Consider the following 17896-nt stretch of genomic DNA (forward strand, 5'->3'; position numbering starts at 1 on the left):
CCTGCTCCCGCCCCACCCCTACTTGCCGGGTCTGTCAGTCCGTCCGTCTGGCTGTGGCGGTCTGGCCGTCCGCGCGTGCTGTGTCCTGGAACCGGGAGCGGACCCGGGCCAGCCCGGCGTTAGGGTGCGGACGAGGGCGCGGCGGGGCGGCGGCCGCCCGGCATCCTCAGCTCTGCCCCACGCGCCCCACCTGGCGTGGGAAGGAAAAGTAAAACCGAAAGGGAGGGAGGCGCGGAGCCGGGGCGGACGGAGGGATGGGGAGCGCGTGAGCCTGAGTCCGGAGGGGAGGAGGGGGAGGGGGAGGGCGAGGGGGAGGGGAGGAGGGAGGGGAGAGGGGGTGCCGCGGCCCCGTGCGGCTGGCGGGAGGTGGGGACTGCGGGCGGGGTGGGCGCGGCCGTCGGGCTGGCCCCTCCGGTGAGGTTGGTTCCGCCTGGGAGGCCGGCCCCGAGCTGTCACCGCTCTGCCGGGACCGGCCCCACACCTCCGGCAGTTTCCGCCCGTTCTTGGAACTGGGACGTGGCGGCTGGGATCCCAAAAAGGAACCGAGCCGCCCAGTTCCCAGGTGTTCGGCCGCAGAGTGACGACCACGTGTGCTGATCTTCCTTTCCTGTGGGTGGCGGTGATTAGTTTTCATTAGTGGGTGTGTGTGTGTGTTTTTTTCGTTCCCAAGTCGTGGTAACTTTTTCGTTTTCTTCACGTAGATTCTGGGAGGGAATGCTGCTGCTTCCTTGTGTTTTTCCCCCTACACTGGAAAGTAAATAGACTGGGCAGGGAGTTGACCATAGTGAATTGTGAGTGAATTTAGCAACCGGGTAGTCTAGAATGTCGTTTTGAAATAAGCAAGTGTGTGTGTGGTTTCTTATCACAAATTGGCTTATTCTTTGAATGCAGGGTGTTCTTGTGTCTTGCTATTCTTTGGTTTAAAAGAAGCATAGTTGTAGTGGTAGCTAAAAATTTGATATGAATGAAACCACATGTGCAGTTCTAAATAGTAGTAATCATGTTTTCTGTTTTCCCCTAGGTAAGGTTACATTGAATAGCTGATATTTCCATCACCAGATTTCATGTTTCATAGATTGAAATTATTTCTCTGATTTTCAAAGTGTTGTCAGAGTAGAGTTCAACTTTTGCTTCTACTCTGCATTGTGCTGCTGTTCATCTTCCGTTTGTAACGATAGTTATCATGATAGTTGTAATGAGAGTCTTGCTTTAGAACAAGTTTCCCCAGAGATGCCAATTAAATGTAGGCTAAATAATTTTATTTGATTGAATTTTATTTTTCATGATTTAGCTTGCTTGATCCCTGCTGAACAGTTTTCTTTTGTCACTAATGTTTTCTAGCATTTTCACATACTTGCTAGGTCATTTTGAAATTGTCAGTGAATTTTCAAATCAAGTTACTCGGTTTGTATAGCTAAGAAACATGGCATGCAAATAGGATAAAGGAAAACTTACATTCCATTCCAAGAGAGGAATGCTTACTGATAGGACAAGTTGTCTTTTTAGAAAAATGTCTTTACTTTTAAAAAAATGAATAAAATGCTTAACAGGCTAAATCAGATGGAACAATATAAAAATGTTAAATTCTGGTCTTATTTACAATAGAAATAAATATCCTTCCATCTTGATTTAAGAAACTTAGTTATAAAATTTTACATGAATGATTTATAAGAAGGAATTAATATGAAGGTGATACTCCGTTTGCAAAAATAAGTTTAGTACATTTTTTCCCCAGTGTTGCATGCATTTTCTAAAATGAGGCCTGCTTAAGTAGTACCTTGGAGACTCACTAAACAGTTTTTTCTTAGCATTCTTTAAGGAGTGAAGGAAGCTTTGCAAAAATATTACTACTGTCTCTACTCCAGGGTTTGAAATGGTAAGGAATAACTTAAAAATCATTTCTGGAAAGCTTCACAGATTAATGCTCTGAGTACACATCATTGAACAAATATTTATTGAGTTCTTGGCCCATGCAAGAACCATGCAAGATACCAGGGAAAAGCAAGACATACACTACTTCTTCACTGTTGGAGATTATAATCAAGATGCTGGCTTTGTGAGACTATTCAGTGAATTCATTTCTGGCAAGGAAAAATACTCACGTATGGCCAGTGAATGCTCCCTTGATCAACCCGAAGTTTGCAAAATGAAGGCTTTGTCACTGATTTAAAAAGTGAAAAAGTCACTGATTTTGGCCATCAACTTGGAAAAAAATGAGGGAGTTTGAAGAGTGACTGATTTTACTTCAGTTTTTTGGAACTCTTCTGTTTGTATTTATTAGAAACAGAACACTGGAAGAACATTGCTGATATTCTGAATCCAATGGGCGTTTGGCCACATTTCTTGACACCATTTGACATGGTTGACTATACTCGTTTCTTAAAACCCCTTCTTCCCTGGGTTTTGGAGTTACCACACTTCTGGGGTTTTTTTGTTTGTTTTTACCAGCTTTTTTTGGTCTTCTGTAGAAGTTCCCTTTTATAGACCTTTTCCACCTATTCCTTAAAGGCTCATGTGCTGCCACCTCTTGCTGCCTTTTCTTCTCAGTCTACACAAAAATCCTTGGGTGATTTTTTTTTTTCTCGTGGTATTATTCCTCATGATTCTGATATTTAGATCCTAAACCAATCTTCTCACTTCCACACCTGAATATTCAATCTTTACTGTACATTTCATACAGACAATGTCATAGATACATCTCAAATTCAACTTGTTTGTGATTGAATTCATGATATTCCTGCCATTCCCCTCCCCATAAAGGAAAAAAAAGTCCCCGTAGTTCAGTGAATTGTACCATCATTCTGATGTATAAAAGTGGAACTCGGCCTTGATTTTTGCCCTGTACCCCACCACAAATACAGATAATCAGAGCAAGCCAAATAGATTTGATTTAACCACTTGATTCATCCACTCTCTTCTGAATCAGTGTCATTAAGTTCAGGAACCCATCCTCTTTGTTTTTCATCTGGATTGCTGCAATAATTTTCTAGTACCTTTCTGCTTCCCCATTTTGCCTTCCTGTGGTCCGTGCCCTTTACTGCAATCGTGGTAATCCTTATTAAACACAGCTCAGGTCAAAAACACTTTGGGAAATTTTTTTTACTGTCAAAATAATTTCTATACAACGTAACTTATGAGGTTCTTCATGACCTGGTTCTTACCTATCTCTCCAGCTCCATCTCTTACCACATTACTCATTGACCACTACACTCCATTCATCTTTGTAGTTCCTTGAATGTGAAATGTTCTTACCCCTGAGGTGGAATATGTTGCCCTCTTGACCTGGCCAACTCTTCATTCTTGATGTCTCAATATAAGAAAGCTGTTTCCCCTTCCCAACTCTCTTTTTGTTCTGATCATACTCTTCACTGACTGCTTTTATAGCGGTTTTCTTTTGTATTGACTTAGCTTGTTTAATTGGTTTGTCTTCGCCACCAGACTATAAGCGTCACAAGGGCAGGTACCACATTGATTTTGCTCACCATGGCCACCTGCCTAGAAATACTAGTCAAGAAATTTCAGTTAAATGAGTGAAAGCAGTTTTTACATTCTACTATGATTTTCCTTCTGAGCCCACTCCCACACTAGAGTTTCCAACAAATACCGACTTTTCTCTTACCCTTGCTTGTGCTTTTCTGCTCTATTAGCTTGAGATTTCAAAAATGTTTACCTGGCCCTAACCGGTTTGGCTCAGTGGATAGAGCGTCGGCCTGCGGACTGAAGGGTCCCCGGTTTGATTCCAGTCAAGGGCATGTACCTTGGTTGCGGGCACATCCCCAGTAGGGAGTGTGCAAGAGGCAGCTGATCGATGTTTCTCTCTTATTGATGTTTCTAACTCTCTATCCCTCTCTGTAAAAAATCAGTAAAATATATTTTTAAGAAAATGTTTACCTGAACACTAATTTTAGAATTAAATTTATGCGTTTTTGAGTTCTTTGGGAAAAATGGCATAGTGAGTTGAATAAATCACATTAGATTTTGATTTCTTTTATTAAATTATGAGTAAACTTATTAGTTTGTAGAACATCTTATCTCTTCTTAATAACTGAAATACATTAATCAAATAATTAAACTAATTTCTGTGAAAATATATTTTGAAGTATTGAAATAAAGATGATATAAACATTAAAAAAATAAATATATGGAAATCCAGACCTGTAAATATGGTCCTTTTTTGGTGGCAGCTTTGGCCTCCCTTTATCCTTTTTGTCATTCCATCCAGCCAGCCATTATACAAATATTTATTGAGAACCTACTATGCACCTATTTTAGGTGGCTGTGGATACTGAAGTGAACAAAGCAAAGTTCCCACCCTCATGGGACTCATTCTCGTGGATGAAGCTGACAGACTGAATATATGTGTATATGTGCTTATGTACACATGTATTCTCTGTTGTGGCTGGTGTGGCTCAGTTGGTTGGGCATTATCCTGTGCACTGAGGGGTTGCCATTTCGATTCCTGGTCAGGGCACATGCCTAAGTTTCAGGCTGGATCCCAGGTAGGGAGTATGTGGGAGGCAGCTGATAGATGTATCTTCAACTTTCACGTGGATGTTTCTCTCCCTCTCCTTTCCCACTCTTTTTAAAAATGAAAAAAATCTTAAAGCATATATGTAATTTTTTAATGCAAAAATAAACATCTTTTTTAGTATAAGTGTGTCCCATGCAAGTATGTCCCAAATGTTCATGGGACATATTATACTGAATTATTTGTTGTTTACCTGAAATTCAAATTTAACTTTAAAGCCTCTATTTTTATTTTATGGAATATTTTAAGAATGTGGAAAATTTCAAAAAATGATGTAACACTGTTGTACTTGCCATATAGATATAATAAGTATTAATATTTGCTTTGTTTCAGATCTTTTAGAAACTATTGCTAATATTTTTTCTTTTGCCGCTTTTCTCTCAATCCATAGAGAAATGATTATATTACTATTGAAGGAACACACTACCTTGGAACTGGTGTATATAGTTCTGATACAAGTTTCTATACACGTATTTCTGTGTAATGGGATATAAACCAAGGCATAATGAGAGGGATTGAAGGAATGAAATGGCACTTAATTAGCTTGGTAAAGAGAAGGCTTAAAGTAGAGTGCCAGGTATCTTCAACTATTTAGAAGTCACGCATTGAAAAAGAGTGCTTAAATTTTACAATATACTGACATTAGGCAGTACAGATAATTTTTTAAAAGTTTTTTTAAGGTCAGAAAGCAGCATCCAGTATTTAGTGACCTAGTTATTTTATGGTCTGTACTTACATGGAAAATTTTATAAAACATTGAAAAACATCACTGTTCAACCTATACAGATGTCATTTTTATTAAAAATGTCAACAAATGCGATTTTTCTAATATCTTCACTGTAAAAATTGTGAACCAGCAATCCTTAGAGAAATGATTACTTTAGTATTACACAATTTAAGGTAACCTGCTGTAATTTTTAAAACATCAGAGAAAATGAATTTCAAAAATATGTTCCTAATGTTGGATGCTTTATGAGGCATGGTGCTTCTTTCAGTATTAAATTTTAAAAGTTGGAGGGGTCATTGGCAAGACCTGTTTTTCCTCTGATTTGTAGCGTATATAATTTATGCTAAGAAAAATGACATAGAAATTAGAATATGAGAAGGAATGAGAAATATCAGCCTGACCCTTTCAAACATCTTTCACTTTAGGAAGCTGTAACAGTGGATGGAATCTGGTAGGGAAATGATGGTTCAGGGCACATTTCTGACTGACATAACATAAGGGAGGAGAGTACCCTGTTTTTATAAGAAAACAACTTTTATTCATAAATATTGAAATAAATAATTCAAATCAGAATGTTAAGTAATGGTCACAATACATGCTTTCAGAAAGTTCAAGTAAAGCATATATTAAATGCAATATTGTAGCACAATAAAATTCTTACTATCTATATGTTTGTTCTGGTTCATAGTACCTAATGAGTAGGTAATTTCCTTGTATTTCATGAAGTGTATGAGGGTACTTCTTGAGAGGAGGATACCTCTCAAAAGTAGGTTTACACTTGTGAGTATGCACAGCAGAGAGGTTTCAGTTCAGATTAATCTTTTAAGGGCTTATTAAGGGACAGGCATAAATTCCTTGGGTCTGTCTTTCAGAGCCCCATAGATTGGGGTAGAATGAGCATTTTGCCTTGCTCAGATCATCTGGGCCAGGATCTTTTCCACTGGACCCATGTGGGGAAAAATAAAATACACACTGCCTAGCATGTAGTAGGTCGGCTCCAGGTGTCCTGTAGTATAATAGTGTTGCTTTTTTGATCCCTGTGGGAATTTCTAATAGTTCTTGTTCTCATATGGTGCTGATATGTTATTCTAGCCACTTGTTTCCCAGGGCATTTAGAAGAAAAGCTTTCCTGCCTTGGCAGATGTGTTCCAGTTGGTTGAGCAACAACATCTGTGCACCGAAAGGTGCTGGTTCCATTCCTGGTCAGGGCACATGCCTGGGTTGCGGGCTAGGGGGCCTGCAGGTAGCCAATCCATGTTTCTCTCTCTTTCCCTCTCCCTTCCTCTCTCTCTAAATATTAAAAAGAAAAGCTTTCCTTACCCTTTGTTAAGAGTAAAATGGATATAACTATAGGGGTCTTCTGTAATACAAAGGCAATTTGGTTTATGGTTATAAGCCTGTCTAGGTTTAACCCCTAGGGGTGGGTATCTTTAAATAGGAAAAATTGAGTTATTATTAAGTAGTTGGAGTATAAGAACCTCATACAAATTTTATTTTTAATAAACCATTGTATATTTTGATTTATATAAAAATATATACAGGGTGGGGCAAAAGTAGGTTTACAATTATGAGTATGCAAAACAGTTTATTCTTGTTTTATGATATATTGTTGCATTATTTTCCAGACGGATAACTGTAAACCTACTTTTGCCACACCTTGTATGTATGTGTTTATCTTTCTTTCCCTTGCTTTTTCTGTTGTCCATGCTCCAAATCTGTTTCCTAATTTTATTGGACACTATTCAAGAGTAGTTGCTTCTTGCTTAGGAATGAATTAGGATCTAAAGTGAACTTTTTGGGTGGAAATAGAGAATAATTAAAATTTCCCTTGAAAATTCCTTAGTACGCCAGGTTGTCACAACATACTGTCTCTCAATATGTCCTGTATAGTATGCTTTCCTCCAGACTTGGAACATATCACAATTTCTTCAGATGATCCAGGTGAACAAATTGGCTTATGTTTAATGGCCATGTTGTATGTTCTTTTTTAGAAAGGGAACAGTGTTTTAAACATTGGAGTCATGCAATGCTGCAAGATGTTCACGGTTTGAGATGCATATGGTGATTGAAACAGTGAAAGGGAGCACTGTATCTTATTGCTTATTCTCCATTCATCTAGAACATGTATTCAGTATGTGAAATAGTGGGCATAGTCTCCAGAATTATTATTTTTGTCTGTTTATACCTTTTATTTGCCATATTGTGTTTGACTGATTCAAATAATTACATGTGACTCCACTACTACATTAACCAATAAGGTATAATACAAGTAAGGAATAGAAAGTAAAAATTCTAGGATTTACTATGAAATATGACCTCTTTTTGAAGTTGCATAATAGAGCATTTTATATATATAAGGCTGATGTTTTTTGAATTCTGATCTTGATAGTGCCCCATCTCAGTGCCTGATCTGCTGATTCAGAAAGTTGGTGGTGATTCAGAAAACTTCATGGTGGGCTTCCCAATTTGAGAAGCCCTCCAGCTGACTTTGATGGACACTAAAGTTTGAGAATGTCTTTTCTGTCTGCTTTGATTTCTTCTTTCAAATATTCCAGAAAGTGTTATTTAGAAAAACACAAATGTGATTCCCTGAATTATCTTGTTTCCAGAAATGCTTTCCAAAATTCATTCCCAATGGGTAGTTAAAATTCAAAATGGATCATTTTGCTTTCCTGATTAATTTTTTTTAGTATGATATAGAGAATCCAACTGTTCTTTTTCCCAGCTGTTCTGATACCATTTTCTTACTTATTTGCAATGCAGTAATTTGTTTCTGATTTCGAATCTTATTTTATTTTGCTCAGTAAATGTGACCTATATCGGGGGTCAGCAAGCTAATTTGGTCATCCTGAGCCCAGGAATGAGTTTTACACTTTTTAAGTGATTTAGAAAAAAAAGAATAAAACTTAAGACTATGCAGAGGGCAGAGAGACTGCATGGTGGCCTGTCAGACCTAAAATACTTATTCTCTCTCTTTAGACAGGAAAAGTTTGCTGATCCCCTGATCTAAATGATGCTTAATTGTTGAAATTTATTAGATTTGCTTTATGGCCTAGTAGACATAGACCATTTTAAAATGTTACTGATGTACTTGAAAAGAATACGTATTTTTCTAATCACTAGATACAGGTTTCTGTATATGTTCATTAAATTAAACTTATTCATTTCACTGTTCAAGTCTTTTATGTCTTTACTGAAAATTTGTTGCTGATTTGACCGAGCAATAATTGATCAATTATTGAACTTTCACTTTGATGTTGGACTTGTCACTTTCTTTTAAGATCTACTTATTTTAATGCAATTTTAACTTTTTTCATCTCTGGCACACATAAACTAATTACTAAAATTTGTGGCACACCAAAAAATACATTATATTTTTTGCTGATCTAACCAAAACGAAAAAGGTATAATTTTGATTCGTTCACACTGGACAGCTATTGTTTCCTTGACTATTGTCATTGTTTATTTAGCAATCTAAGGGACAGAGGTCAGTGCCCTTGACCAAATAGTCAGGTATTGCATGTTTTAAAAATTCTTGTGGCACACCAGTTGAAAATCCCAGGGCTGGACAGTTCTTTGTTGTTAGGAAGCTGTTTTGTGTATTATAGGATGTTTAGCAGAACCACTGGCATCTGCCCACCAGAAGCTAATAGTATTCCTCCCTCACCCCCCAGTTATGGCAACTTAAAATGTCACCAGATATTGCCAAATGACCTACAAGGGGCAAAATATCCCTATTTGAGAACTGTTTTAAGGGCTTGTATAGTGTATGTGACATTCTCCAGGGAGCTATGCCAAATTTTGTTATAATAAGCAATCTTTAACCAGGATGAGCTCTAAGAGTGTCCCATAGATAAGGACTCCCCTCAGTAAATATTATTAGTCTTTTGCTAGGAGGTTAGTTGTTTAGTTGTCAGTGCCTAAACAAGGAGATTAGATCAGGCCATCTGACTTTTTTCCTTCTCTGGGAGTTCTTCCCTTCCTTCCCCAGCTTCTTTAATTCTTTCCTCTCCTGTTCTTTAGCGTCTCTGTTACCTTTATCTCCTTTTCTCCCCTTTTCTTCCTTTTACTGTATACCAAATCATTATTGAGTGACAAAAACATGAACCTTCCTCTTTGTGGGGTGACACACCACATAAATAAGTAAATAAACAAGGAAGTGTCAAATATTAATTAGTGCTATAAAAGAGAATGGAAGTTTTGTGCTTTGATAGACAGTAACTGAGTAGTTGCCCTTTCTTAGATTGAGAAGTCAAGAAAGGCCCCTCTCGGGAGGTATCTTTTAAGCCAAGAACTATGTGTCAAGGAGTCAGCTATATGAACATTGGAAGAGCATTCTGAGCAGGGAACCACTAATGCAAATGCCTTTAGGTGGAAACATGCTTTAAAAAACAAAAGCAGTGAGACTGAAAGCAAGGGATAATGTGAGATGAAATCAGTGAGCATAAAACAGTATTGGAGAAAATGCTTTCTTCCCTCTCAATATTATTGTCAGTAGTAATGCAGTATGTGAGACCTGTACTTGGGAATCTGTAGAACTTATTTTTAAGTAATGCTAAAGTAGTACCCGCCACACGTGTTTTGTTTGTTTCTTTTTCCTTTTTCCCAACATAGCCAGTATGTTATAAAAAAATAAACAAGTTCATGGGTACAAAATGTGTTGAATTTTATTCAACATTGGTAGCAATTGCTTTTTTTAACTAATTGTGTTTATTTTTCTCTCTTGGATAGGTCAATTTGTTGAGTGTGATTACCTCTCCCACCTCCTCCCAACATATAAATATCATATTGTTTTGTTTCAGTTTCGGGTTCCTCATTGTATGGATCACTGATTGAATTATAGATGGCTTTACCTCGACTCACAGGAGCCTTGCGCTCCTTTTCAAATGTCACCAAGCAAGATAATTATAATGAAGAAGTGGCTGACTTAAAGGTAAATTTTTTAAAGATGAAAACCATTATAAACATAGAACATGGGCAAATATTTGACATTTTTTTTCCTTAGTTCTATGTGATTAAAATGGTATGTTTTAGCTACTAAGAAGGGGAATGTATACCAGTGTTTACTAATGGGAATATATATCTTAAGCACTTAGGACTATATTGTCAAAGAGAATAATCAGAACTATGGTATAGAATCCTTTGTTAATTTTTCTGTTGCTAAGGTTCTTGCCAGTTAATTTTTTAATTTAATCCAGTAATTTACCCCTGGATTATCTTAAGTTTTTGGGACTATAGTAAGATTCTTATTTGATGGAGAGAAACAATGGTCTATACCCGTGGTCGGCAAACTGCAGCTGCGAGCCACATGCGGCTCTTTGGCCCCTTGAGTGTGGCTCTTCCATAAAATACCACGGCCTGGGCGAGTCTATTTTGAAGAAGTGGTGTTAGAAGAAGTTTAAGTTTAAAAAATTTGTCTCTCAAAAGAAATTTCAATCGTTGTACTGTTGATATTTGGCTCTGTTGACTAATGAGTTTGCTGACCACTGGTCTATACCATAACATGGGAAAGATGAATTTTATTCTTTTAAACTCAGTATCTGGTCTCATAATTGACTTCTGTCTGGTCATTATAATTGGTTGTGGAATTTATAGTCCTAAAGGTATATGAACTTATGAAGGAATGAGCCATATAACATAGTATATGAAGGAACTTGCTTTGGTCTATGCTTTGTTAAAAAAAAAAAAAAAAGCAGAAAAATTGAGAAGAGGTACACATGGGAAATTACTTATTGTCATCTTAATGTAGGACTTTTTGCTTTTTATTTCACTGTATGAAAATAATTTCATAATGATTATTCTTTGTGATTGAATCTATAAAAAGCTTTTATTAAACATATCTTTTAACAAATGAGATTCTTTTTAAACTTACTCAGGTAAGGTTCCTTCTCGGAGCTGTAAATTTGGATGTGAATAGATACAGTTTTGAATTTTTGTGTTGTATAATGTAATGCAAAATACATGCTATAAGTGATGGATTTGAGAAAATCTTTAACCAACATGTCACTGTATTTTGCTATGTGTTTCAGCTGAAGCGATCTAAACTTCATGAACAAATTGTAGGGTTGGACCTGACGTGGAAGAAGATAGTAAATTTTTTGAATGAAAAATTGGAGAAGAGTGAAATGCAAAGTATAAATGAAGACTTAAAAGATATATTGCAGGCTGCAAAACAAATAGGTATAGTTTTGTTTTATTTTTCTTTTTTTTAATAGGACCACTAAGGTGCAAAAATATATTTCTTTTAAATTAGAGTGCAAGGCTAAAATTTCCAAGCAAGTATTCATAATTATGAAAGACCATCTTATCTATTAAGGAGCTTAGTATACAGTCAGGAAGGCAGAAGTAAACAATTATAATACAATCAAACATGAGGAGTTTATAGGAATTTAGAGTTTGAAAACCACTGTCTTGAAGTAAGGATAGGGTGAGCTAAAATTTTAATGTAGCTTGAAGGGACCCTTAAAAGCCATGTAGCTCGGTCTAGCTGAACTTCGCTTTAATTTCGGTCATACACTAACAGTTTCATCAATTGATTATACTTAGAGGAAATTATAATTTGAGATTGTAATTACTTATGCTTAACATGCTACTATTTCCAAGGTTGAAAACAAAACAAAACAATGACTGGTAAAAATCTGAGTTTGTTCATTGACATTTATAATTTCAGAATCTGATAACTAAAAAGCATAATTAAACTACTGTAGTTCTAAATTTTTCAAATGCAGGTTTGTTACTTATAAAAGGTTCAGACCGATACTCTTGACCCTGTGTAACTGGCCTCCACCTTTCTCTCTGACTTCAACTCATCCGTGCCTTCACTCACGGTGCTTCAGACACATGGTCTTTTCTCATTTCCTCAGACCCACTAAGTTGGTGCCTATTTTGGGGTCTTTGCACTGCTGTTTCCCTTGCTGAGAATGTTCTTCTGCCCTCATTTTAGAGTGGGTAGATCCTTTCTTGTTAGTCTGAATTCCCCTAAAAAATTATTTTCTTCATGAGGTCCTCACTAACCATCCAATCTTATGTTGTTACCTGATATTCTTTATCTTATAACCCTTGGTAACATTTTCTCCCTAACATTTATCATTATTTTATTTTTGCTTGTTTGTTTATTACCCGTGTTTTGGGAATAGGATGTAAGTTTCATGAGAATAGGACCTTATTTTTCTTGTTAAACACTCCATCCTCAGTGCTTAGAGTAGTGTTTGCATATTTTAGGATCGTCGTGAAGTTTCCCTTGACAAATAAAAAAAGTTTTCTCAGGTGATTTCTTAGTTGAGGGGAAAATTAAATCATTACTTTACCATATGCTAGGTTGGCAGGTTTCTTTCCTACACTGGCTTTGGATGGTATTTGTGGTATATTTTATACACACGATGAAGGCTTCTTATTTTTGCTCATCAGATCTTTAAATTTATTCAAATATTTTGACTTTGATATGTCATTTAATTACCATTGGTTTGTGATATAGTATATTATTGAATTTAATACCCTCATTGTTTTAAGTTGTGAAAGTACAAATGAATGTCATGTATGTTTTTGCATTTAGGTGATTTTCTGAAGTTCAAGGGCTTTAGTAAAAATTGAGTTTGCTGAAGCCTTAGGTGAAATAGAGCACATTTTGAAGAAATTTGTGATAGAATTTAGCATGGAATTACACTTTATATTTTAAGGATATAGAGGCAATTAGGTTCACCGGAAAATAGTAGGGAAAAGCAGTCTCCAGTCTACGTGGATCACCTTGAATGGGATCTAACCCTCTGGGCTTCACTGTAAGATGTTAGGGCCACTGGGGGGTGGCCTGATAAAATACTTTTCAAAAACTGTAGAGTGTTTTTTCTCTTCAGGAGTTCCATTATAAAAATGCCTCAGTACTAAAATATTGAGCTTTTTTAGTTCCGTGACTAAATTATTTCTTTATATAAATGATGTAGAAATTATGATTTAAAAAAAATATCTTTTAGATTCTTCCCAAATGTCTCTGACAAGTCAAAAATCATTGTTTTAAATACCAGTCATTAAATGTAATCCTAGGAGTTTTGCCTGTTGGTCAAACATCTGATTCATACTCAGGAACTAATCTATTGACTGATATGTTTTAGAAATTGATTATTTTGAAATGTAATGTTTCAGAAGAATATTTTCATGACAGATGAAATCTTAGGGTTGGACTTAGGTAAATGCTCTGTTATATATACTTTTTAATGCTATGTTTAAGTTGAGTAACTTAGCTTTAGTGAAACTAATAGTTGACTAGTAGTCAACTACTCTTTCTGAAATCCTAGATTCTTTACGTTCCTTGTAGTCCAAGGCCAGGATATGAAAATACTGCTGATACTGGAAATGTAATTAAAACTGGCAGCTTTGAAAAGGTTAGTCTCATGGTAAATGTGTCTTCGTGATTTCTCTTATATCTCTCTTTTAGCACATGTATTTTTGTTGTGATTGCATTAAAAAGAGAGCAAGAGAATAAAGAACAATCATTTATATTTCAATTGAGTGTGATATAATAATCTGAGGTACTTGTTTAAGAACATGTACATCGACTAGTTAGAGTAATAGGTATTTTAAGCTGGTCGGGATATCAGGGAACATGTTGTCCAATCCCTTCATTTTGTATGTGAAGAAACAGGGCTCATAAAGGTTAAGTGAATCCCATAGTTGATTTGTGGTGAAGTTAGGCCTGAGCCCAAATTTTAACATAGAAACATGATGGAAATCCTAGATTCTTTACTTTGCTTATAGTCAGAGGTCAAGTCCTGTCAAGTCTACTTTTCAGCTACTCTTTTTTTTTTTTAAATATATTTTATTGGTTTTCCACAGAGAGGTAGGGAGAGGGATAGAGAGCTAGAAACATCGATGAGAGAGAAACATCGACCAGCTGCCTCCTGCACACCCCCTACCGGGGATGTGCCCGCAACCAAGGTACATGCCCTTGACTGGAATCGAACCTGGGACCCTTCAGTCCACAGACCGATGCTCTATCCACTGAGCCAAACCGGCTTCGGCTACTTTTCAGCTACTCTTAAATTCACTTTCTCTACATACTTACCATTGCCCTGGTTTAAGCTTTTACCATCTGATGTTTGAACTACTTTATTAGCCTATTTCCTCAGCCTTATTTCCTTATTCTCCTACTGTAATGTGACTAGAGTGATATTTGTAAAAAGCATGCAAAGCTCATGTTTATTCCCAGCTTACTCTTTAGACCAAATTCCTTAGAATGGACATTAGAAAAGCTTCTGTATGAGTTGAAACAATGTACCTTTTCATCTCTTTGCCATTCTATTACATGCAAGCTTTGCTCCTAACATATGCAATGTGTACTATTTTAATTTCCTGAACAGTGCTTAGGTTGTTTTTCTTCCCTGTTATGTATATATTACAGTAACTTTCCCCATTGTGTTCTTCTGGGGAAATGCTTCTCATCTTTGAAGAAATAGCTTAGGCTTCATTTATGTCCTGTTATTCCTTTGTAGTCTTAGTAGATAGTGTTCCATTAGATTATCATCCATTCCATACTGTTTTAGAGCACTTTATCATTATTTGAGAATTGTTTACACCAGTCCTTTCCTTTAGGAAATAATATTCTGGGCCCTTAATCTTAGTTTATCCAAATACTCATTGTAGACATAGCTGTCTCCTCTGTGGATTTTGAAGGAGAAACATAGTCATATTAGCCTATCTTCTGTGCGCAATGAAACTTTGTCAATACATTTTATGTGCTTCAAGTAAAAATACTTTTGAAAATAAAGAGGTTAAGATTGAGAGTGGCAGTAAAATCCATCATGTACTAGGCATGTATCTCTATTACTTAGAGTTTTAAATTATTATAGAAGGTTGATTTTCCACTATTTTATCATTGGAGTTTTAAGATTTTCACAGCATAGATAGAAACTAGAATGGGGGTAAAAAATGGTGGGAAGTCAGCGGAAGAACCTGAGAGTTCCTTAATCAGCTCTATAATTGAATTTCTCTCTCAAGGCCGGAACAGGGTGATCTAATGATTTTACTCTGATCTGGATACAGAACAGGACTCAGCCATAACTGAACTAGTTTTTTTTTAAGTATTTATATTATTTTGCTATACACAGACCTACTTGTTTTGTCTTCTCTAGTTTATAACCTCTGTTTTATTTGGGCTTTGATGTTTTTATGCATTTTACCTTTAATAGTCTTGTCTTTAAGAAAAGTACAAATCAAAAGGTAGGTTGGATATGACTGATTTATAGAATGTGGTTTAGGGAATTTGGGAATCTATTATGTTTTTCAAGTTATTGAGGAAATAAGATTTTACTATAAAAAGTGAGGAATCCGAACTGAGTATGGAAACATTTTATAAAGCGATGACTGCAGAAGGAGGTATATATAGATATTAGTAGGATCTGACAATTCTGTCTATGGAAATAAGGGTATGCATATCCTATGTAATAAAAGGCTAATATGCAAATCAACCGAATGGTGGAATGACCGGTCGCTATGATGTGCACTGACCAGGGGACAGACCTTCAAAGTGGGAGCTGCCCCCTGGTGGTCAGTGTGCTCCCAGAGGGGGAGCGCTGCTCAGCCAGAAGCCAGGCTCATGGCTGGCGAGCACAACAGCAGTGGCAGGAGCCTCTCCTGCCTCCTCAGCAGTGCTAAGGTTGTCCAACTGCCCGCTTAGGCCCGCTCCCCACAGGGAGCGGGCCTAAGCCATCAGTCAGACAACCCCCGAGGGTTCCCAGACTGCGAGAGGGCACAGGAGGCCTGGCTGACGAACCCCCCGAGTGCACGAATTTCGTGCACCAGGCTTCTAGTAAATAATAAAGGCCTGTTGTGTATAGAGTGAAGCAGGAGGTTTTTCATTAGTATTTGTAAAAAACAACTATCTTGAAAATTGTAGATTACAGAAAAGTTCAACGTTCCACTTGACATAAACTGGCAGACGAAATAATTTGGAATAGCTCTCTGCTGAGAATAATTAGAAAAACTGTAAAATAGAAAACAGTTTGACTGCATCATAGTACTTCCGAAGCAATAAAAAATTATGGGGCCAAGATCTGACAGCATAAATAAACCTAGAAAATCTGATTCTGGCATTTGGGCCACTTTTATCTGAAATTGACTGTCTATTCCAGAGGAGGAGGCCAGATGAAAAGGGAGGATGAGAAGATGAGCAGAGCTCTTGACAGATTCAGAGGACAAAGATGACAAAAATGACTAAAATAGACAAAGGAGGAAATAGAAAATCTGAATATTTGACTGTTAAAGAAATTGAATCTGTAATTAAAAACCTTCACACTAAGAAATCTATATTTGCCTCAATGGCTTTATAGGGAATTTCATATAATATCATTTAAAATGATATGATGGTATTGTAGATTAAAGGAGGTTACAAGCATATAATAATTAAATGTAATGTACTATCCTTGATTGGGCACAAGACTGCTAATGGCTTGGCCTTTCTTTCATGTCTGTTGCCTTTGCTCACAATGTCTGTGCGACTTCTAGCCATCATATCTCTGCACTAGATGTTTCCTACTTAAATTTTTTGAGAGTAGATTATGTTGCTAGATTTTCTAACAATTGAATTACCTTTGCATTCCTGTAATAAACTATAGTTACTTATACTGTATTTTTAGATATATGGATAGATACAATAAGCTAATGTTTAGAATATTTGCAACTGTATTTTTGTACCATCTTTATTTCATTTTCAGCTTTAAGTTTTCATAAAATTATTTTCTTATAGCATAGGATAATTTCAAGTTATCAGTTAATATACGTGGTACACATTTAGTTCTGTCATTTACTAGTGAGTACCTAATATCACTAATCCAGTTTTCTAATATATAATACTAGAAGCCCGGTGCATGAAATTCGTGCACTGGGGGAAGGGGTATCCCTCAGCCCAGCCTGCACCCTCTCCAATCTGGGACCCCTCGGACATCCCTCTCACAATCTGGGACTGCTGGCTCCCAACCGCTTACCTCCCTGCCAGCTTGATCACCCCATAACCATTCCCCTGCCAGCCTGATCGACACCTAACTGCTCCCCTGCCGGCCTGATTGCCCACAACTGCCCTCCCCTGCAAGCCCGGTCGCCCTCAACTGCCCTCCCCTGCAGGCCTGGTCCCCCCCAACTGCCCTCCCCTGCAAGCCATCTTTGACCACAATGGGATGGCCATCTTGTGTGAGGGTGTGAGGGTCACTTTGCATATTACCTCTTCATTATATAGGATGGTGATAAGTACTTCTTTGTATTTTTGGTGTGATGTGAAGCAATACTACAAAGTGCCTAGAGTACAGCTTGGTAAATGGCTGTCAGTGAATAATTTTATTATAGTCTAGATGTACCAGTAGCCATTGATAGACAAATAGCTTATCTATGTGGCTGTGATAGATGTGCCTAGTGATGATGTTGTACAAAAAGGGGAGGAACTCTTGGGTTAGTCAGGAAGGAATTCATAAAGAAGGAACTTGGGAGAGAATTAGATTGTGTTTGTTTCAGGGACAGAGTTGTTTATAAATGTCTATATCACAAGAAAAATGACAAAACAAAAAAGCTGAATAACTTAATGAAAATCATAGATGACTTTGCAAATATATTGGCTGTATAAACAGGCAGTTCAGATTATGTGGGGATATGACAAAACAGCT

At 37.1% G+C, this 17896-nt stretch overlaps 1 protein-coding gene across 2 annotated transcripts in view; it reads left to right on the top strand.

The window, feature by feature from the left end:
- Window positions 1–6: 6 nt before the first annotated feature.
- The window catches only part of ASCC3 (activating signal cointegrator 1 complex subunit 3), a 253509-nt gene continuing 235619 nt past the window's right edge, over window positions 7–17896 (top strand). The window contains exons 1-3 of one of the 2 annotated variants that reach the window (XM_079780725.1): window positions 7–124; window positions 10058–10188; window positions 11285–11435. In XM_079780725.1, the coding sequence (XP_079636851.1) occupies window positions 10099–10188; window positions 11285–11435 (241 nt within the window). In that variant the 5' untranslated portion in view covers window positions 7–124; window positions 10058–10098. Of the gene's footprint in view, window positions 209–10057; window positions 10189–11284; window positions 11436–17896 lie in introns of both variants that reach the window. The other variant, XM_079780724.1, reaches the window with a different exon arrangement.

Source organism: Cnephaeus nilssonii (assembly GCF_951640355.1).
Source record: "Cnephaeus nilssonii genome assembly, chromosome: 9".
NCBI lineage: Eukaryota > Metazoa > Chordata > Mammalia > Chiroptera > Vespertilionidae > Cnephaeus > Cnephaeus nilssonii.